The sequence below is a fragment of the Danio aesculapii genome, chromosome 11 (genome assembly GCF_903798145.1).
Source record: "Danio aesculapii chromosome 11, fDanAes4.1, whole genome shotgun sequence".
In the NCBI taxonomy this organism is placed as follows: Eukaryota; Metazoa; Chordata; class Actinopteri; order Cypriniformes; family Danionidae; genus Danio; species Danio aesculapii.
In genome coordinates this window covers 15,510,087-15,527,595 of record NC_079445.1, presented here as the reverse complement: position 1 = coordinate 15,527,595, position 17,509 = coordinate 15,510,087, and the positions used below count along the sequence as shown (strand labels likewise).

The 17,509-nt window shown below is 35.6% G+C and overlaps 2 protein-coding genes across 3 annotated transcripts; both read left to right on the top strand.

Annotated features, from left to right (window-relative positions):
• Window positions 1–2,952: 2,952 nt before the first annotated feature.
• On the top strand, window positions 2,953–5,920 carry LOC130236914 (prostaglandin F2-alpha receptor-like). The gene is made up of 2 exons (XM_056467654.1): window positions 2,953–3,753; window positions 5,549–5,920. Exons 1-2 carry the CDS (start codon window positions 2,953–2,955, stop codon window positions 5,918–5,920), a joined length of 1,173 nt encoding a protein of 390 aa, XP_056323629.1.
• A 3,408-nt stretch (window positions 5,921–9,328) lies between these two features.
• LOC130237642 (transcription factor BTF3 homolog 4) lies at window positions 9,329–16,613 on the top strand. Of its 2 annotated transcripts, none has more exons than XM_056468645.1 (6): window positions 9,329–9,404; window positions 13,140–13,206; window positions 13,290–13,403; window positions 13,491–13,692; window positions 16,097–16,156; window positions 16,244–16,613. In XM_056468645.1, the coding sequence occupies exons 2-6, from the start codon at window positions 13,153–13,155 to the stop codon at window positions 16,288–16,290; spliced, it is 477 nt and encodes a 158-aa protein (XP_056324620.1). In that variant the 5' UTR covers window positions 9,329–9,404; window positions 13,140–13,152; the 3' UTR covers window positions 16,291–16,613. The 2 variants fall into 2 exon arrangements, with proteins under 2 accessions (XP_056324620.1, XP_056324621.1); XM_056468646.1 differs by having other exon boundaries at window positions 9,361–9,404; window positions 13,143–13,206.
• Window positions 16,614–17,509: the final 896 nt, after the last annotated feature.

The following is a 17,509-nucleotide window of genomic DNA, read 5'->3' as shown; positions in this document are numbered from 1 at the left end:
AGATTTGTACCCCCCACCCCCCAGTTTAGCTAAAGAAAAAAAAAAAAAACACTATTATACAGTAACTTGCTTAGTTAAACCTTTAAATTATATTTTAAATTGAATACTAGTAATTCCAAAACATGTAGTTAACTATTATGTACTGACATTATGGCAAAGCCAAGAGAAATTAGTTATTAAAAAATATCTCCATTAAACAGCACATGAGAACTATTAAAAAAAACTATTTAAATTTCACACGGGGGCAACATAATAATTTTGACTTCTACTAGATACACTGAAAAAAAATTCAAAGATGATTCCTTGCATTTACTAAAAATAATTTAAGTGGTTATAAACTATTTATTTGGGCTGAATTTGAACAAGCTAATTAAGTTGGACATTACTAAATGTAATTTGTTTGTTTAAATTTAACACAAATAAATAGTTTGCAACAATTATATAACGAGCGGTTTGAAAATGAAACTGAATGCCTGGTTTTAGACCACAATAATTCATTAGTGTGGTGTAGGGCCTCCTTTTGCAGCCAATAAAGCATCATTTCATCTTGGGAATGACAAATCCAGTCCTGCACAGTAGTCAGAGGGATTTTCGAATCATTCTTACAGAATTGTGGCCATGTCAATACGTGATGCTGGTGGAGGAAAATGTTTCCTGACTCGCTCTTATAAAACAGCCCAAAGTGGCTCAGTAATATTTAGATCTGGTGACTGTGCAAGCCATGGGAGATGTTCAACTTTACTTTCATTTTCATTAAACCTCTTTGTCAGCAGTCTTGCTGTGAGTTTTGGTGCATTATCATCCTGATGCACTGCACTGCATTCAGCATACACTGTTAGAACAATTAGGTGCATGGTCCTGCAGAATGGTTTGGTGGTCCTTGGCAGTGATGCACCCATCTAGCACAAGTAGGTAATGCTATGATATTGCAGCCCCAACCATCACTGATCTACCCACATTCTTCAATCTAAGCATGCAACAGTCTGGGTGGTACTGTATGCTTCTTTGGAGTTTCTCCACACCATAACTCTCCTGGATATGGGAAAGACATTGAAGATGGACTCATCTGAGAAAAATGCAGGCCAAGATTTTCATTGCTGGCAGCATTGAAACTGACATTTGGCATTGGCTTGAGTGACCAAATCATCTTGTTTTATCCCGCCCCTTTTTGCAGTGACATACGACAGAATTTCGCAAGCTCAAACTCTAGTGTGACCGTAGCTTGAAACAAGATGATTAGAAATTTAAAAAAGCTTGATACATGACCTTGCGTTTTTGGTCTGATGCATGCGTATGAATGGAAGTCTATGGGGAGAAAAGCCCAGTGTGACCGCAGCTTTAAACCTTCACGCTCCGCTCTTACTGGTGAAATGTGCAACCAATCAATGAAGATTGGCTAGCAGGCTGGTCAAATTTAGCCATGAAACCTCCAACACTAATTGGCCAGAGTTTCAGTTTCATTGTCCAACCCCTTAGTATATATATTCTATCTATCTATCTATCTATCTATCTATCTATCTATCTATCTATCTATCTATCTATCTATCTATCTATCTATCTATCTATCTATCTATCTATCTATCTATCTATCTATCTATCTATCTATCTGATAGATGATAGAGAGAGAGATAAAGAGAGAGAGAGATAAAGATCATTATTGTACATTTATGTTGCCACACATTTAAGTGTAAACATATTCAAATATATATTTTTGGAAAGCAAATTCTTTATTATTCTTTTATATTTATTATTGTTTCTCATCTTTTTTTGTTTTTTTTTTACTACACTTCTTTCCTTCAACCTGCAGTCACTATTTAATTTTTTTCTTGTCTCCACGGATTAGAAAAATCAGTCCTGTGACTCCTGTCAAAGACATGGGCAATTTAAAATTGCAGCAAACTGTTTGGAAGCATTAAAAGTGTCCAAGAAGATGTTCAAAATCTTCACACACAATGACCAAGAGACTGTTTAGATGCATGTCAGTCATAAGCAGATTAGGAATGTTTACTGTATGATGATCGAAATGGCCTTAAACACCCAGCAGGCACAAAACGTCAACATGACGTTAGATTGACATTGTACCCCAACGCCGTGTGGACATTGCATTTTGTTTGGAAATTTAAATCATGTTGATGTCAGAACTTAACGTCAGGCTGACGTCAATGTCCATCATTCAACCTAAAATCAACCAATTATCAACATCTAACGATGTTACAGCTGGACATTTTGTGGACGTTACCATTATGACGTCTATCAGATGTTGGATTTTGGTTGCCATACCTGATGAATAAATACCAGTATTTGACATCAATAAGATGTTGGCTCAATGTTGGATTTTGTTCACTTTCTAACAACCTAAAATTAACCAAATATTAACGTCATTTGATGTCGTTATTGGACATCAAAATAACTTTATCCTTAGACACTGGGTAGACATTGAATTTTGGTCACCTGATATCACGACCTAAATCTAACCTAATATTAACGTCTTATGATGTTGATGCCTGCTGGGCAATAACTAAATGCACTACAGAATGTTATGTTTACACACATCCACAAATTACATGTAAATGCATCAGCTTTTTACAGCATAATACTCATTAGTCTTGAGTACTTTTGAAAGGGCTACTTTTTACTCATACTTTGAGTAATATTTACAATAGATACTCTACTTGCACTACATTTTTAGGCAAGTAATGGTACACTTACTTAGGTGTGATTTTTCAGTACTCTTTCCACCACTGGTTATGATGGTTCTTGCCTTATACCAACTGTGTCTTTTACTCATGTTTGGTTATTTTGTAATGTGTAGTAACTCAAAGACCAGTGCAGAATGAACAAAACTACTAGTAAAATGGAGACTCATACATACAAAAAAATACACAAAACTGAATTTGACCTGAAGTTTTTAAAATGTATTTTATTTTATTTGTAATTTTTGCAGTACCGAACATGTCTCATAACAGATCAGCTGGATGTTTGATGTCAAGCAATGTGTGTAACGGGAGCTGTCCCAAAAGAGAAGTGTCTGTGACCTCGACTGGCATCTCAATGACAGTGGGCATCGTTTCCAACACGCTGGCCCTCTTCATCCTGATCAAAGCCTACCACAGGTTCCGATACAAGTCTAAAGCCGCCTTCCTCCTTTTTGCTAGCGGTCTGGTGGTCACCGACTTTTTGGGACACCTGATCAATGGCTCTCTGGCTCTCTACGTTTACGTGTCCCAGAAAGAATGGGAAACATTTGAAAATCACAAGTCTCTGTGCGACTTCTTTGGAGTTTGCATGGCTTTTTTCGGCTTGACTCCTCTGCTGCTGGGGTGTCTGATGGCAGTGGAGCGATGCATCGGAGTGACCCGTCCCCTTTTCCACACCACAGCACTGGGGTCCCATCATGTGAAGAGGCTGCTGGGTGTCACCTGGCTCCTGGGTCTGCTGGTGGCCCTCCTGCCTGTCCTATTCCAGCGTTCGTACCAGGTGCAGCGCTCAAGGAGCTGGTGCTTCTTCCGCCTGCAGGGCCCACGGGACTGGATGGATATGCTTCTGCCCATATTATTCTCTGCTCTGGGTTTGCTGGCTCTCCTCGTCTCACTATTGTGCAATACTATGACTTTTCTCACTCTCCTGCGGAGTAGGGTACAACTTGACCGAAATAATCATCGCCATAGTCGTAAGGCATCACACCATTCGGAGATGGTCTGTCAGCTTTTGGCAATCATGCTGGTCTCCTGTGTGTGCTGGGGACCAATTTTGGTGAGGAGGCGCTTCTTATTTCGCACACCGACTGGTAGAATTACTAAAATGAGAAAATAATGTAAAATAATTACAGTATTTTATTGCAATTAAATTAAAAAAGAGAAAATGTTCTTATTTTCTGGATTCACCTCAGTCAAAGTTAAAGATTTAAAGAGTTTTTTTTTCTGATGTTAGGATTTACAGTGTAGAAAAATATCTCAATAATTAATTTTAAAAGATATGAATGTTCAATTACTTACTAATTGATTAGTTTGATTATTTTTGTGTATAAATTGCGTTCACCCTGGCCTAGTTCAGAACATGCAACCACATTTATAGGGGAAGATACTGATTGATTTGCCATGGCAACTGCAGTTGGCCAGATAATGTTTTGAGATACTGAATTTATTCAAAGATGTAATACTGTATAATATAAAATAAAATAGAATAAAATATAATATAATGTAATATAATATAATAAAATATAATATAATAAAATATAATATAATATAATATAATATAATATAATATAATATAATATAATATAATATAATATAATGTAATATAATGTAATATAATATTCATTCATTCATTTTCTTTTGGCATTTCTGTGTGGAGTTTGAATGCTCTCGCTGGTCAGTTGGCGTTTCTGAGTGGAGTTTGCATGTTTTCCCTGCATTCGCGTGGGTTTCATCCGGGTGCTCCGGTTTACCCCACAGCCCAAAGACATGCGGTACAGGTGAATTGGGTAGGCTAAAATTTTCCGTAGTGTATGTGCGTGTGATTGAGTGTGTATGTGTTTCCCAGTGATGGGTTGCGGCTGGAAGGGCATCCGCTGCGTAAAACAAATGCTGGATGAGTTGGCGGTTCATTCTGCTGTGGCGACTCCGGATTAATAAAGGGACTAATCCGACAAGAAAATGAATAATATAATATAATATAATATAATATAATATAATATAATATAATATAATATAATATAATATAATATAATATAATATAATAAAATATAGGGCGACGCAGTGGCGCAGTAGGTAGCGCTGTCGCCTTACGCAAGAAGGTAACTGGTTCGAGCCTTGGCGGGGTCAGTTGGCATATTCTGTGTGGAGTTTGCATGTTCTCCCTGCAATCGTGTGGGTTTCCTCCAGGTGCTCCGGTTTCCCCCACAGTCCAAAGACATGTGGTATAGGTGAATTGGGTTGGCTAAATTGTCCGTAGTGTATGAGTGTGAATGAGTGTGTATGGGTGTTTCCCAGAGATGGGTTGCGGCTGGAAGGGCATCCGCTGCGTAAAACATGTGCTAGATAAGTTGGCGGTTCATTCCGCTGTGGCAACCCGGATTAATAAAGGGACTAAGCCAAAAAAAAATGAATGAATGATTAATATATTATTCCTTCATTCATTTTCTTTTCGGCTGGGTCAGTTGGCATTTCTGTGTGGAGTTTGCATGTTCTCCCTGCTTTCGCGTGGGTTTCCTCCGGGTGCTCCGGTTTCCCCCACAGTCCAAAGACATGCGGAACAGGTGAATTGGGTAGGCTAAAATTGATGGGTTGCAGCTGGAAGGGCATCCGCTGCGAAAAACATTTGCTGGATAAGTTGACGGTTCATTCCGCTGTGGCGACCCCAGATTAATAAAGGGACTAAGCCAAAAAGAAAATGAATGAATGAATGAATGAATGAATGAATAAATAATATAATATAATATAATATAATATAATATAATATAATATAATATAATATAATATAATATATCCCCTATACAATACCTCATACCTTCACAATAATTCATGCCTTTATATGATTTGTTCCCCAGATAACAGCCATCATCTTCAGCCTGCAGGATCGCGGTGAGGATCAGACATCATACACTCATATGCTGCTGGTTGTACGTATGGCGACATGGAACCAGATTCTCGATCCGTGGGTCTACATCCTTCTACGCAAAGCTGTTTTGAGGAGACTTTTTAAAGTGGCGTTGAGACTTTGCAGTCGTCACTTGAAATTTACATTCCAGTGGCAGAGCAGCAATCTAGGGAGCTCCACCATGGAGGCCAGTAGTTCGGTGATCAGCAGACCAGACTTCATCCCCCTGGATGGAAATTTCCTACCAGACACTGCCATTAAGTCAACTCACCTCCCTCGAGCCTCACTGGGGGAAACAAGATCACAATTCACAGATATTTAATCATTACAGCAGAAACTAAAAACATGCAATGTCTCTTGTAGTGAAATGTTCTATTCATTCTAAAATTCAGTCTTAGGTCAGTCAAAGAATAGGTCTTATTGACGGAAAGATAATGTGCCAAAAAATTCAAATAGGTACCAACTTACTGAAATGTAATCAGTCTAAGACATTTTTTCAAATTAACAACAGTATTTATGTCTTAAAAGCACAGGCGGGGAGAGTGTACTTAAGGAAATATGTACTCAAGTAAAAGTAGAAGTAGCATTCTTAAAAGATACTTGAGTAAGAGTAAAAAGGTATAAGATAAAAAACTACTCAAGTACAGGAGCTACTACACTGTAAAAAATATATGATCAATTAGTCTAAGTTAATTGTGTTCTAACTTAATTTTACGCAAGCTGTTTTTAGTCAGTTTAACATAATATAAGTTAAATGGACTCACAAGGTTAATTTGATTCAGCTTAAAAATGTAATATATAAATATATATATATATATGACAAAAAGTCAAGACAACAGATATTTTCATGTTGCTTAAACTTATTTTAATAAGTTAATCAGGTTTCAACTATTACAAAGTTTAACTTAATATTTTTGTTAGTTTGGGCTGCACGGTGGCGCAGTGTGTTGCAAGTTCGCCTCACAGCAAGAAGACATGCAGAATAGGTGAATTTGGTAAGCTAAATTGTCAGTAGTGAATGTGTATAAATGAGTGTGTGTGAATGTTTCCCAGTGATGAGTTGCAGCTGGAAGGGCATCCACTGCGTAAAACATGTGCTAAATAAAACGGCGGTTCATTCCGCTATGGCGACCCCAGATTAATAAAGGGACTAAGCTGAAAAGAAAATGAATTAATGAATTTTAGTTAGTTTGATTGATGTAAGTTGAGATGACTAGAAAAAAATAATTTGATTCAACTAAAATATTAAAGGTGGCAAGAATGTTTTACAGTCTAGTTACTTTAAATGTGATAAGTGAAAACCCATTTATTTCAAACTATTTGGCATAGCTTTTACATACCTCCTTCATGTATGATGGCCACATAAACATCCCATAAACCAGTCATTTGCGATAGTCTTTTCTACATTTATGTCGCAAAATTGTCCACATTTGCATTTAAACAAGGTAAAAGAGAGCAACAGAGACTAAATATTATCATATTTATTTGGATTTGTTTTCTTGAACAGTTTTACAGAATTTTACAGTTTAAAGGGATAGTCCATCTAAAAATGAAAATTCTGTCATCATTTCCTCGCTCCATACTTTTTAAAAAAACTTTACAAGTTTCTTTCATCAGTTAAACACAAAAGAAGATCTTTTGAAGAATGCTGAAAACCTGTAACCATTGAAGTACTGTAAATGGTTACCAGCTTTCAGCATTCTTCAAAATATCTTCCTTTGTGTTGAACATAAGAAAAAAAAAGACATAAAGGTTTGGAATCAGTTTTGGAATCACTTTTATTACTTACATTTTTGAGTGAACTATCCCTTTAACCTAATTTGGCTCCTTTTAGGAGCATTTCATTTAAAAACATACAAAAAAAATCCCAAATGCAGCCAAATGTAGCAGAGTAAAAGTAATGTTTTTTTCCTCTAAAATGTACTTGAGTAAAAGTACACATCTTTAAATGTACTCTAAAAGTACAATTTAATTAAAACATTTACTTAAGTAAATGTAACTTAAAAAAAGGTTTGGTTGTAGTGTTTTAAAAATATTGTGTAAAAGCAAAAAAAAAGACTGTTGCTTATCAGCAAATTTAAAAGATGATCATGGTTAAAAGCTTCAAACATGTGAAGAGTGCAGTTTCCAGGATCTCTTATTTAGAATATACTGTACATACATGGCTACTTCTGTTGAGTTTTGTTGTTGCTGTGATTGTTTAAATATTGTCAGCAGTGTTGGGGTAACGCATTACAAACAACACAAGTTACGTAATATAACTTTTCTAAGTAACGAGTAAAGTAACATATTACTTTAAATATTAAGTAATATACGAGTTAAATTTTTTTAACTTTAATTAATTAACTTAAAAAAAATTAATTGCTAAATTAAAATTAATGTTGAATGCCGCAATCAATGAGAGAATTTTCTCCCTGCAGAAACAAACAGGAACCAAGATGAGGACCTTACATTTCGCTCAAAATATTCTCATTATTGTTAATTATTCATTTTACTTCACTAATAAGACAAAAAGTACAAAAGCATCAAACACATTGCTTTAAACTTTCATTACTCTGTATGTATAGCATGTGGATTTCATCAGATGATATTATCCTAAATTATTATTATTTTGATGTGTTTCTTAAAGGTATATAGGGGTTATAAAATGTGTTGTTAATTGCAAGAAAGACCTTTAACGCAAAAAAGTAACTCAAAAGTAACGTAACGCATTGCTTACCATATAAAGTAACTAAGTAAAGCAACTAGTTACTTTTTTGGGGAGTAACTCAATACTGTAATGCATTACTTTCAAAAGTAACTTTCCCCAACACTGAATGTCAGGCGTTTTCATATATGAATATGAATATGTATTTCAATGACATTGTGATATTTGTATTTTACAATATGTAGAATGAATGTGAACAATTCTTGTAAATAGTTATATGACAAATGTTGCTTAAAGTAAATTTTTTGTGTCAAAGTGCTATAATAATCATAATAAAACTACAGTAACCTTGTCGGGGTCAAATATGACATATCCCTAAATTATGATCATGTTTTACAAGTAAATATGTAATTTGTCACATTTGTGAGCAGTGGGATAACAAAAATGATATGTATATTGTATTGTCTTGTCTTTTACCTCATGTCCATTAAAAGATGATGTTAAAATATTACTTGATTATTTGTCACATTTTCTATTGACAATGTTTAGTTCATGCAGGAAAAAAATACATATGTTTCAAGGAAGGAATTACTTCTGTTTAATAGCCCATATTCATTCATTTTCTTTTCGGCTCAGACCCTTTATTCACCAACCACCAACTTATCCAGCATATGTTTTACGCAGTGGATGCCCTTCCAGCTGCAACCCATCACTGGGAAACACCCATACAGTCTCATTCATACTCATACACTATGGACAATTTAGCATACCCAATAAACTTACAGCGCATGTCTTTGGACTGTTGGGGGAAACCAGAGCACCCAGAGAAAGCCCACGCGAACACAGGGAGAACATGCAAATCCCACACAGAAATGCCAACTGACCCAGCCGAGGCTCGAACCAGCGGCCTTCTTGCTGTGAGATGACAGCGCTACCCACCGCGCCGCACAGGCCATTTAATAAAACATTTTTTCTGCATTCGTACCATCAACAGGTGCTAATTATATGTCTAATATTTAAGCCAGAGCCGCTTGGTGGCAGTATCACAGTTGTTCACCAAGTAAAGCAACAAAAACAACGTGACGTTATTACTCAGTAGTCTGACCACTTCCGCCTTGTTCATTCAACGCATGCTTCTCTGAGCAGCTGTGTTTATCAGGTCAGTAATGGATACCATAACGTGTTCACTTTAAATACATTACAACAATAATATCTCAAATGTAACGTTAAGCTCGACGCGTGTTGTCGTGGGCTGTGTGTTTGTTATGATGGGATTGTGAGATGTGTGCGCATGTCTGTTATGGTGGAGTGATGCGCTCACTCAGATTATGCACCGTCAGGATTTTTGTCTTTATTCTCCATCAATGCATGTGGCTTCATGTCATGTGTGATTAAAAAACGCGATATTAAAAACAGAGATGCCTATAATATTCCTCAAAGCCATGACTGGGTAGTTTTAATGTGACCCTCTAAATATATGCGGTATTTTCCATCTTATCTGAGGGTTTGCTGGCTCCTGACAGCCGCATCGACAGTGCTTCTGTCTGTGAGGAATGTCACGGTGCAAATCTAAAAGGACATTCAGTTTCACAATACATTGTTAGAGGGTGTGGTTATAGTTAGAATGTAGAGGTTTGTTGTGTAATGCCATACTGATTGAAGTACTGATCATTTTTATTGAAGCTTTGTTAAATATGTTTATTTTCTTCATTTTAAAGTAATGAAAGTAAATATATCGAATCTTCTTTCAATTCCACATATTAAAGGCACAATATGAAATATTTTTTATTTGAAAAATCCCCAAATCACTAGAACCATGGTACACGATTTGCAGATTTGCACTTACATAATCTCAATTGTTTTAAAGAATTCAAACTAGCAATTTTAAATAGTTACACGTACAGTTCCTGTGTTACCATCATTGAGGTAAAGTTGGTTTTGTATTCACACATTCGTTCACTTTTTAATAGTGACTACTTGTGACATGCTCTCTATATTGTTTAGTACACAATGTTGGGCAAGCTACTTGAGAACTGTAGCGAGCTAAGCTAATAGCTACTCAATTAAAATGTAGTTTAACAACACTAAAAGCTACTCTCTGGGAAATGTAGCAAGCTAAGCTAAAAGCTACTTGGCAAAAGTAGCTTAGCTACATCTAAGCTTTTTTTTTATTGCAAGAATAAAATTGCAATAAAAAAGTACATCTAAGCTATTTTTGCAATTTTCAATTTAAAATCTAAGCAACTTAAATCCAAGTGAATCATATCTTAGTGATTAATAAAACTGTCAATGAAACATATGAGACATAATATATCAGTTCAGTTATTTACTCCAAATTATGTTCCAACAGAAACAAATTATAGTATATAACAGCAATAACTAAAAATCCAATAAAACCAGGTGTTACACATTTAAAATACTATAGTAAAGGGAAATATTTAGGAATGAGCATTATATTGTGTATTACACCTTTTCATTAATGAATTGCACTACATAATGTAGTATCATTAGTAACTATCATATACCATAGTATATTTTAGCTTTTACTACATTCATTAATTCATTTTCTTTGTCGGCTTAGTCCCTTTATTAATCTGGGGTCGCCACAGCGGAATGAACCGCCAACTTATCCAGCATATGTTTTACACAGTGTATGCCCATCCAGCTGCAACCCATCACTGGGAAACACCCACGTACACACTCATTCACACACATACACTATGGACAATTTAGCCTACCCAATTCACCTGTACCGCATATCTTTGGACTTGTGGAAAAAAACGGAGCACCCGGAGGAAACCCACGCAAACACGGGGAGAACATGGAAACTCCACACAGAAACGCCAACTGACCCAGTCGAGGCTCGAACCAGCGGCCTTCTTGCTGTGAGGCGAACTTTCTACCCACTGCGCCACCATGCAGCCCAGCCTTTACTTCAGTAAACTATAAATATCTTCTCTCCCTCAGTCATCGTTCCATCAAGCAAATTTTTCTCATGTTAACCTAATTGGTTGATGACATCACCAACCAGGGGTGCGTTTCCCAAACAATGACATTACTCACGGCTGAACTATCATAGGATGATGCATCGGTTGGGAAAAGAACGATGTAGTGACGAGTGTTTCCCAAAACCCGTAATTTGTTGCAGATCCATCGTTTGTACCACGTTAGTTATAATGTGAAACGCTCATAATGATGCTCTAAACTGGGTGGAGTAACTTCTTTAGCAAAGAACCCCATAATTTCCTTCTGAAATTAAAACGTTTTTGCACACACATTAAAAAAAATCCAGTATTTGTTTTGGTAAAAACATGCACCTGTTTTCCATATTCACTGAAATATATGTAAATGGCACATATCGGGCCTATGTTTTCTTTAAAAATATTATTGAGAACATTATATATTCTATTCCAAAACATAAAATAACTTACAAAAGCTAACACGTATTCTAATACCATTTATAAATCGTAAATCACTCTTTAAAATTGGCAAAGAACAGTTTTCTGAAATTATTTTATGATGGAGAAAGTCCAAATGTGCGCATATAAAACCAGCTTTACACCAATGACACCATGCTAATGACATCATACATGCTTGATTTCCAGGTTAGGTTTTATAGAAAACGAGGAAATTCCAAAGACACTTTGATATGTTGTGCATTTTACTAGACTGCACAGATCAACATTATAACAGAACCCTACAATGTATTTATTATGATTAAACTGTGCACCTTTTTTCCCACTTTTCACAACTGTGGACTAATAAAAGTTCTGCTGCTTTCATGAGCCGTCATCCTCATCTCTCATCAGCAATTGCTTTAGATCATTTTGCTTCGATGGCTTTCAGCCTTACTCTGCTTCATACTACCATAATAAGTTTTGAATAATTTAGCTCATCCTTGAACATGATTCCCTGAGGATGTAATGAAGACGACAGCTCCCATGATTCCAAACTCAGTCACAAAAATTACACACTGTGCCTTTTATTTCTAAGTCATTGACATTAAAGTCCTAAAAGTCATAGAGCTTTCCATGAAAAAGTAATGCTTTTCTAATTTTGACAAATATTGGAACCTTTTTTTTCACCATCTGATTTAAAAAAAAAATCCTTAAAATAATTATTAAAGATAATTAAGCTTAGCACAGAGCATTTTCTTTGTGATAGGCTTTTAGGGTAATGCGAAAGTTTTTGAGTAAGTGCAAATAAGTTAGGAAATTAGTATTATTATCAAGTGTGCAAATATCTGGTTAATATGTTTAGCTGAAAATTATTTATTTGGAGGAATCACTAGTTGGTGCTCTTGCCTAGAAAACACATGGTTAAAGAGAGACAAGTAAAAGCAATTTAATATTACTTCATGTATGGTATGTTAGTCTAATGATACATATTAATTAAATTAATCGATTATATGTTCTGAATGTCAGTTTCAATTACTTTTCGATTAATTGCCCAGCCCTAGTATTTAATTTATACATTTTTATACACTCTTTTTTTTTTTTTGTGAACCAAGCAAAATCGATACTTTATACATTACTATGTATTTCACTTGATAATTAAAGTGATAATTAATCCAAAACTGAAAATTGCCATCATCTACTCACAATTCACTTGTTTCAAACCTGTTTGAGTTTCTTTTTTCTGTTTAACAAAGCTTTTGGAAAAACAAATGTTGGAATTTGTTTTTTTTCCTACTATGGAAGTCATTGGTTACTGGTTTCTTACATTTTTCAAAATATCTTCTTTAGTCTACATCAGAAAAAAATCACTCATAAAGGTTTGGAACCACTTGAGGATGAGTTTATTTAATACATTTTTCATTTTTGGGGAAACTATCCCTTTAATTCTAGTTGTATGGATCTTTAAGTCTTTAAATAAAAAAGCATATTTCTTTCAGAAGTCAATACAGTATGAATCAAGAGAAATTGGCTAAACTGCAAGCGCAGGTCCGGATAGGGGGCAAGGTAAGAAAACCCATGATCATTAAGGATTTTGGATGTTTATTATGGTGTTCCTGTTAGAAATGATTTGTATTTGTTTTCATTAGGGCACTGCACGCAGAAAGAAGAAGGTGGTGCACAGAACGGCAACAGCCGATGACAAGAAACTCCAGAGTTCATTAAAAAAACTTGTGGTTAATAACATAGCTGGCATTGAAGAGGTAGAGCGGTATCTCTTCAAATGTTTGTTTTTTTGTCTTATTCTGTTCTGTTTTAGAGGGTGATGAGAATGTGATCTTGTTTTCCAGGTGAATATGATTAAAGATGATGGCACAGTCATTCATTTCAACAACCCCAAAGTTCAGGCGTCTTTGTCTGCAAATACGTTTGCCATCACTGGCCACGCAGAGACCAAACAGCTTACGGAAATGCTCCCGGGAATCCTCAGTCAGCTTGGTGCTGACAGTCTCACAAGTCTGCGCAAACTTGCAGAGCAGTTCCCCAGACAGGGTGAGTTGCATGTTTTCGAAATACACGGTAATCAACCAACGCGATCTCAAAGCAATTCATAACTTTTTTTGAATTAGCATCCAATTCGTACTAATGTCATTCGTAAATTTTTGTACGCTTTGTTCATCACCCAATTAGGGGTAGGGTTAGGGGTGGAGTTTGGGGTCACGTCTTTTAAATTTTACACTTTTATACGAATGAAATTGTATGAATTTTCGGACAATACATAAAATTGTTTCCTCATGAAATCGGAATGTAATAAACAGTTCAATGCAGATGTTGACACTAATTTTAAAATAATAATAGTAATAATAAACTTTATAATAAACTTAATAATAATAATATGTTTATTTATACATCAGTTCTGTATGGTTCTCGAATCTGATTGACCGCAATATCAGAACTCCTACAGCCTCCTCACCCTTGTGTATTACTCCACCCACATAGTGAGGAGATAAATAAACTCACTACAGTTTGATTAATATTGCAGCTGTTGGACAACAATGCGCTTTTGAGGCTTTTTTAGACGAGAATGTAGTTGTTTAGATTGCAACTATGCAGTTTATTTATAAAGATAGTGGTTTTGGTTGGCCATCTGTTTGTGTCTAATGAGTCTCCTGTTTCGTTACTGTGGACTAGTTCAGTAAAAAGAAAGAAAGAAGAAATGCCCGCATGTGTTTAGCGTTTTTCCTTATCGCAAACACAACAGTAATCTGGTAGTGTTTGCGTTGCTTTGGCTTTTTCGGGGTTAATTATTGTGATCTCCCGATTGCAAAAGGGAAATACTGGGAAATATCTGTAGACTGATGGCATTTCATGCTATTCAGCAATATAATCTTAAAATGTCCTCAAAATCACTTGTTTTGTCATCACTTCAGATAATACACTAGACAATCATTTAAAAACTACTAGTTCTAAAGTGACGTTGGTGAATTAGTAATGGCTTCTGCTATTCTGACGTCACCTGCAGATGTGAAGGAATGGCGGAAAAAGTAGTTCCTCATACAAAAAGGTTTTTAGACTCTGTGTTTGATTTTCTTTTGTATATACAAGACTATGCCGTTGAACTGTTGTATAAACGCAATATCACACTTGTAGCTGTGCGATATGGCTGTATATCATCACTGGTGGGACACTAAGGCACGCCTCCCATCAGTGCCGATATACAGCCATATCGCACTGCTACACGTGTGATATTGCTCATATAGCACCTTTAAAAGTAGCATCTCAAGGCACTTTACACACATAAAATGTGCAGCAGTAAAAGATACAAGGGTAAATGCAAAAAAAAAGGTATAATAAAAAAAAAATGTAAAACACAAAATAATAATAGCAATGGATCTAAAAATCAAATAAAAGAGACGTTTTGGGAGACGATTTAACAATACTCAGAGAATTCGCATTGCGATTATCAGAGTGTAAAGAATTCCACAATTAAGGTGCAGGGGTAAGGTGAAGAGAATGCCCGGTCTCCCATAGATTTTAGCTGCGTTGACTGAGCTGTTAAGAGAACAACATCAGATAAGCATAAGGCACGTCCAGGTGTGTATGTGATAAAAAGCTCAGATAAATATTGTGGCACTAGACCATTCAAGGCCTTGTACGCAAGCATTTTAAAATCAATTCGAAAACTGACAAAGCCTGTGCAGATTTTTCATATTAGGAGTTATGTGCTCTCTTGCACTGGTCCTAGTCAGAATTATAGCTGCTGAATTTTGTTCTTATTAATACGAATTTGTTTTTATCATGTAATATTTTAATGTATATCCATTTGGCCACGAAATAGCCATAAGTTGCTGATGTGGCAATAAATATGTAATAATAAATAAATATGCTTGATCCATGCAATTGGTTCGGGCTGGGGCACATCCAGACAAGCTCCTTTGTCCGGGTGATGTCACGTATTTTGCAACTAACGCGGAAAGGTGATGTGACGCTCTCCACATGTAGCGAAACAGATGGCAAAATGGGAAAATGTAAGTTTGTGTACTTTTGGTTAGAGAAAGACAAGTTTAAACAGTGGCTGAAGCCTGTGGCTGAAAACAATCGTGCAATTTATTATTTCAAGCGTTGTTTCTTCCGAGCTTATCTGAGTTCTAATGCACGGTTGTGCTCCATTGATTTGTTTAACTACAACTGTTTATTAACAACTTTTTATTAAGGTAAAGGTTTAATACTGATTAGAACTTGAAGTGGCAACGAGGTCTTAAAATATTCTGAGAAGGTCTTAAAAAGGTATTAAAATTACCTTTAGGATTCCTGCATATACCCTGGTAAAACAAGGTTTACTAAATATCGGTAATGTGACCACACTTTTGACATAGCACCATGAGTAGGCAGCTACTGTTATGTGAATATTGACATTTGTCACTTTAATAATCTTTGTTCATGATTGCCTTTCAAGTTCTGGACAACAAAGCTCCGAAGGCAGAAGATATCGATGAAGAAGATGATGATGTCCCAGGTATGTCCTTTTTGAAGGTTTTGTTTTATACAATCTGTAAATTTATACGATTTACAATTTGCGTTTGTTTTTGTTTTTTCTACACAGATCTTGTAGAGAACTTCGACGAAGCATCAAAGAACGAGGCAAACTGATCACCAGATCTCCAGTAATGGCTATTCAGGATGAAATCTCCTGCAGTATTTTTAAATTAGAGTGACCAGACATATCATTTCAACACTATTCAGTGAATCCAGAGACTTTTATATCACAAATTGGCTGTTCCAGATCAGATCCATTCCTGAGCTTTCGCCTGCATTTATATAGAAAGAGACGGACGGTTACATGGAATGCTTCACGGTTGTAATTCTTAATCACAGTGCTAGTTGAAATACTAGTTTTGATGGCTGCGGCAAGGAAGATTAGTCTTAATTTTTTGTTTTCTGTTAATTAAATAAAATAAAACTCAAACCTTTTATATATGGTGCTTTGTTTTTCTGCTATGTGGTCAGTAGTGTAATTAATATGAGAATATTATATTATAAGAGAATTGTTAATTGTGAAATTGTGAAAGATTCAAATGCTAACCAGCTATAAACACTGGTCTGATACAACTCTGGGCTGAAAATAGCAATTTAGCATCTATTTAAAATTCATGATTTTGATGACTTTTGGTTTGCATGACAGACACCTATAAACTGACCAAACTTGTCTGTTATCAAGTCTTGAGAACAAAGATTATTAAAGTGACAAATGTCAATATTCACATAACAGTAGCTGCCCACTAATGGTGTTATGGCATAAGTGTGGTCACATTACCAATACTTAGTAAGTCTTGTTTTACACAGAAGTAACTTCAAACCAGGCTTTCTGCTGCTCAGTGCAAAGCATTTGTGCAACCAAACTAAAATTTGTGTGCTAAAATATTTGACTATTACCCGAAAATCTGTATCCGATGGATTCATAAAGAAGTTAATTGATTTTATTAGTGAAAACATACTGAAAGTCTTACTTGGGCTTCTTTGCATATCTGTTTATTAGTGAGAAATATCTTAACTAATCTAAGGACATTACATGCTAACTTTAAAGGGGTTCAGCCAAAAAGTAAATCTTCAGTCATCTTCCAAACACAAATTTATTATCAAAGATATTTTTGATAAATTGAATGCTCTCTGATTCTCTATAGGCAGCAATGGTTCTGAGATGTTCAAAGTCCTGAAAAGGAAACATTTTGTGTCCCTTCAATGGTTCCAATAATGCAAAGCAGCAAATTAGCTTTTCTTAAGCTTTTGTCTGCTGTATCAGGTTAGAGTGCTTGTTTACTATCTAATGCTTCTGTGTTGCACTACTGACTCTAATGACAATACCTCATAC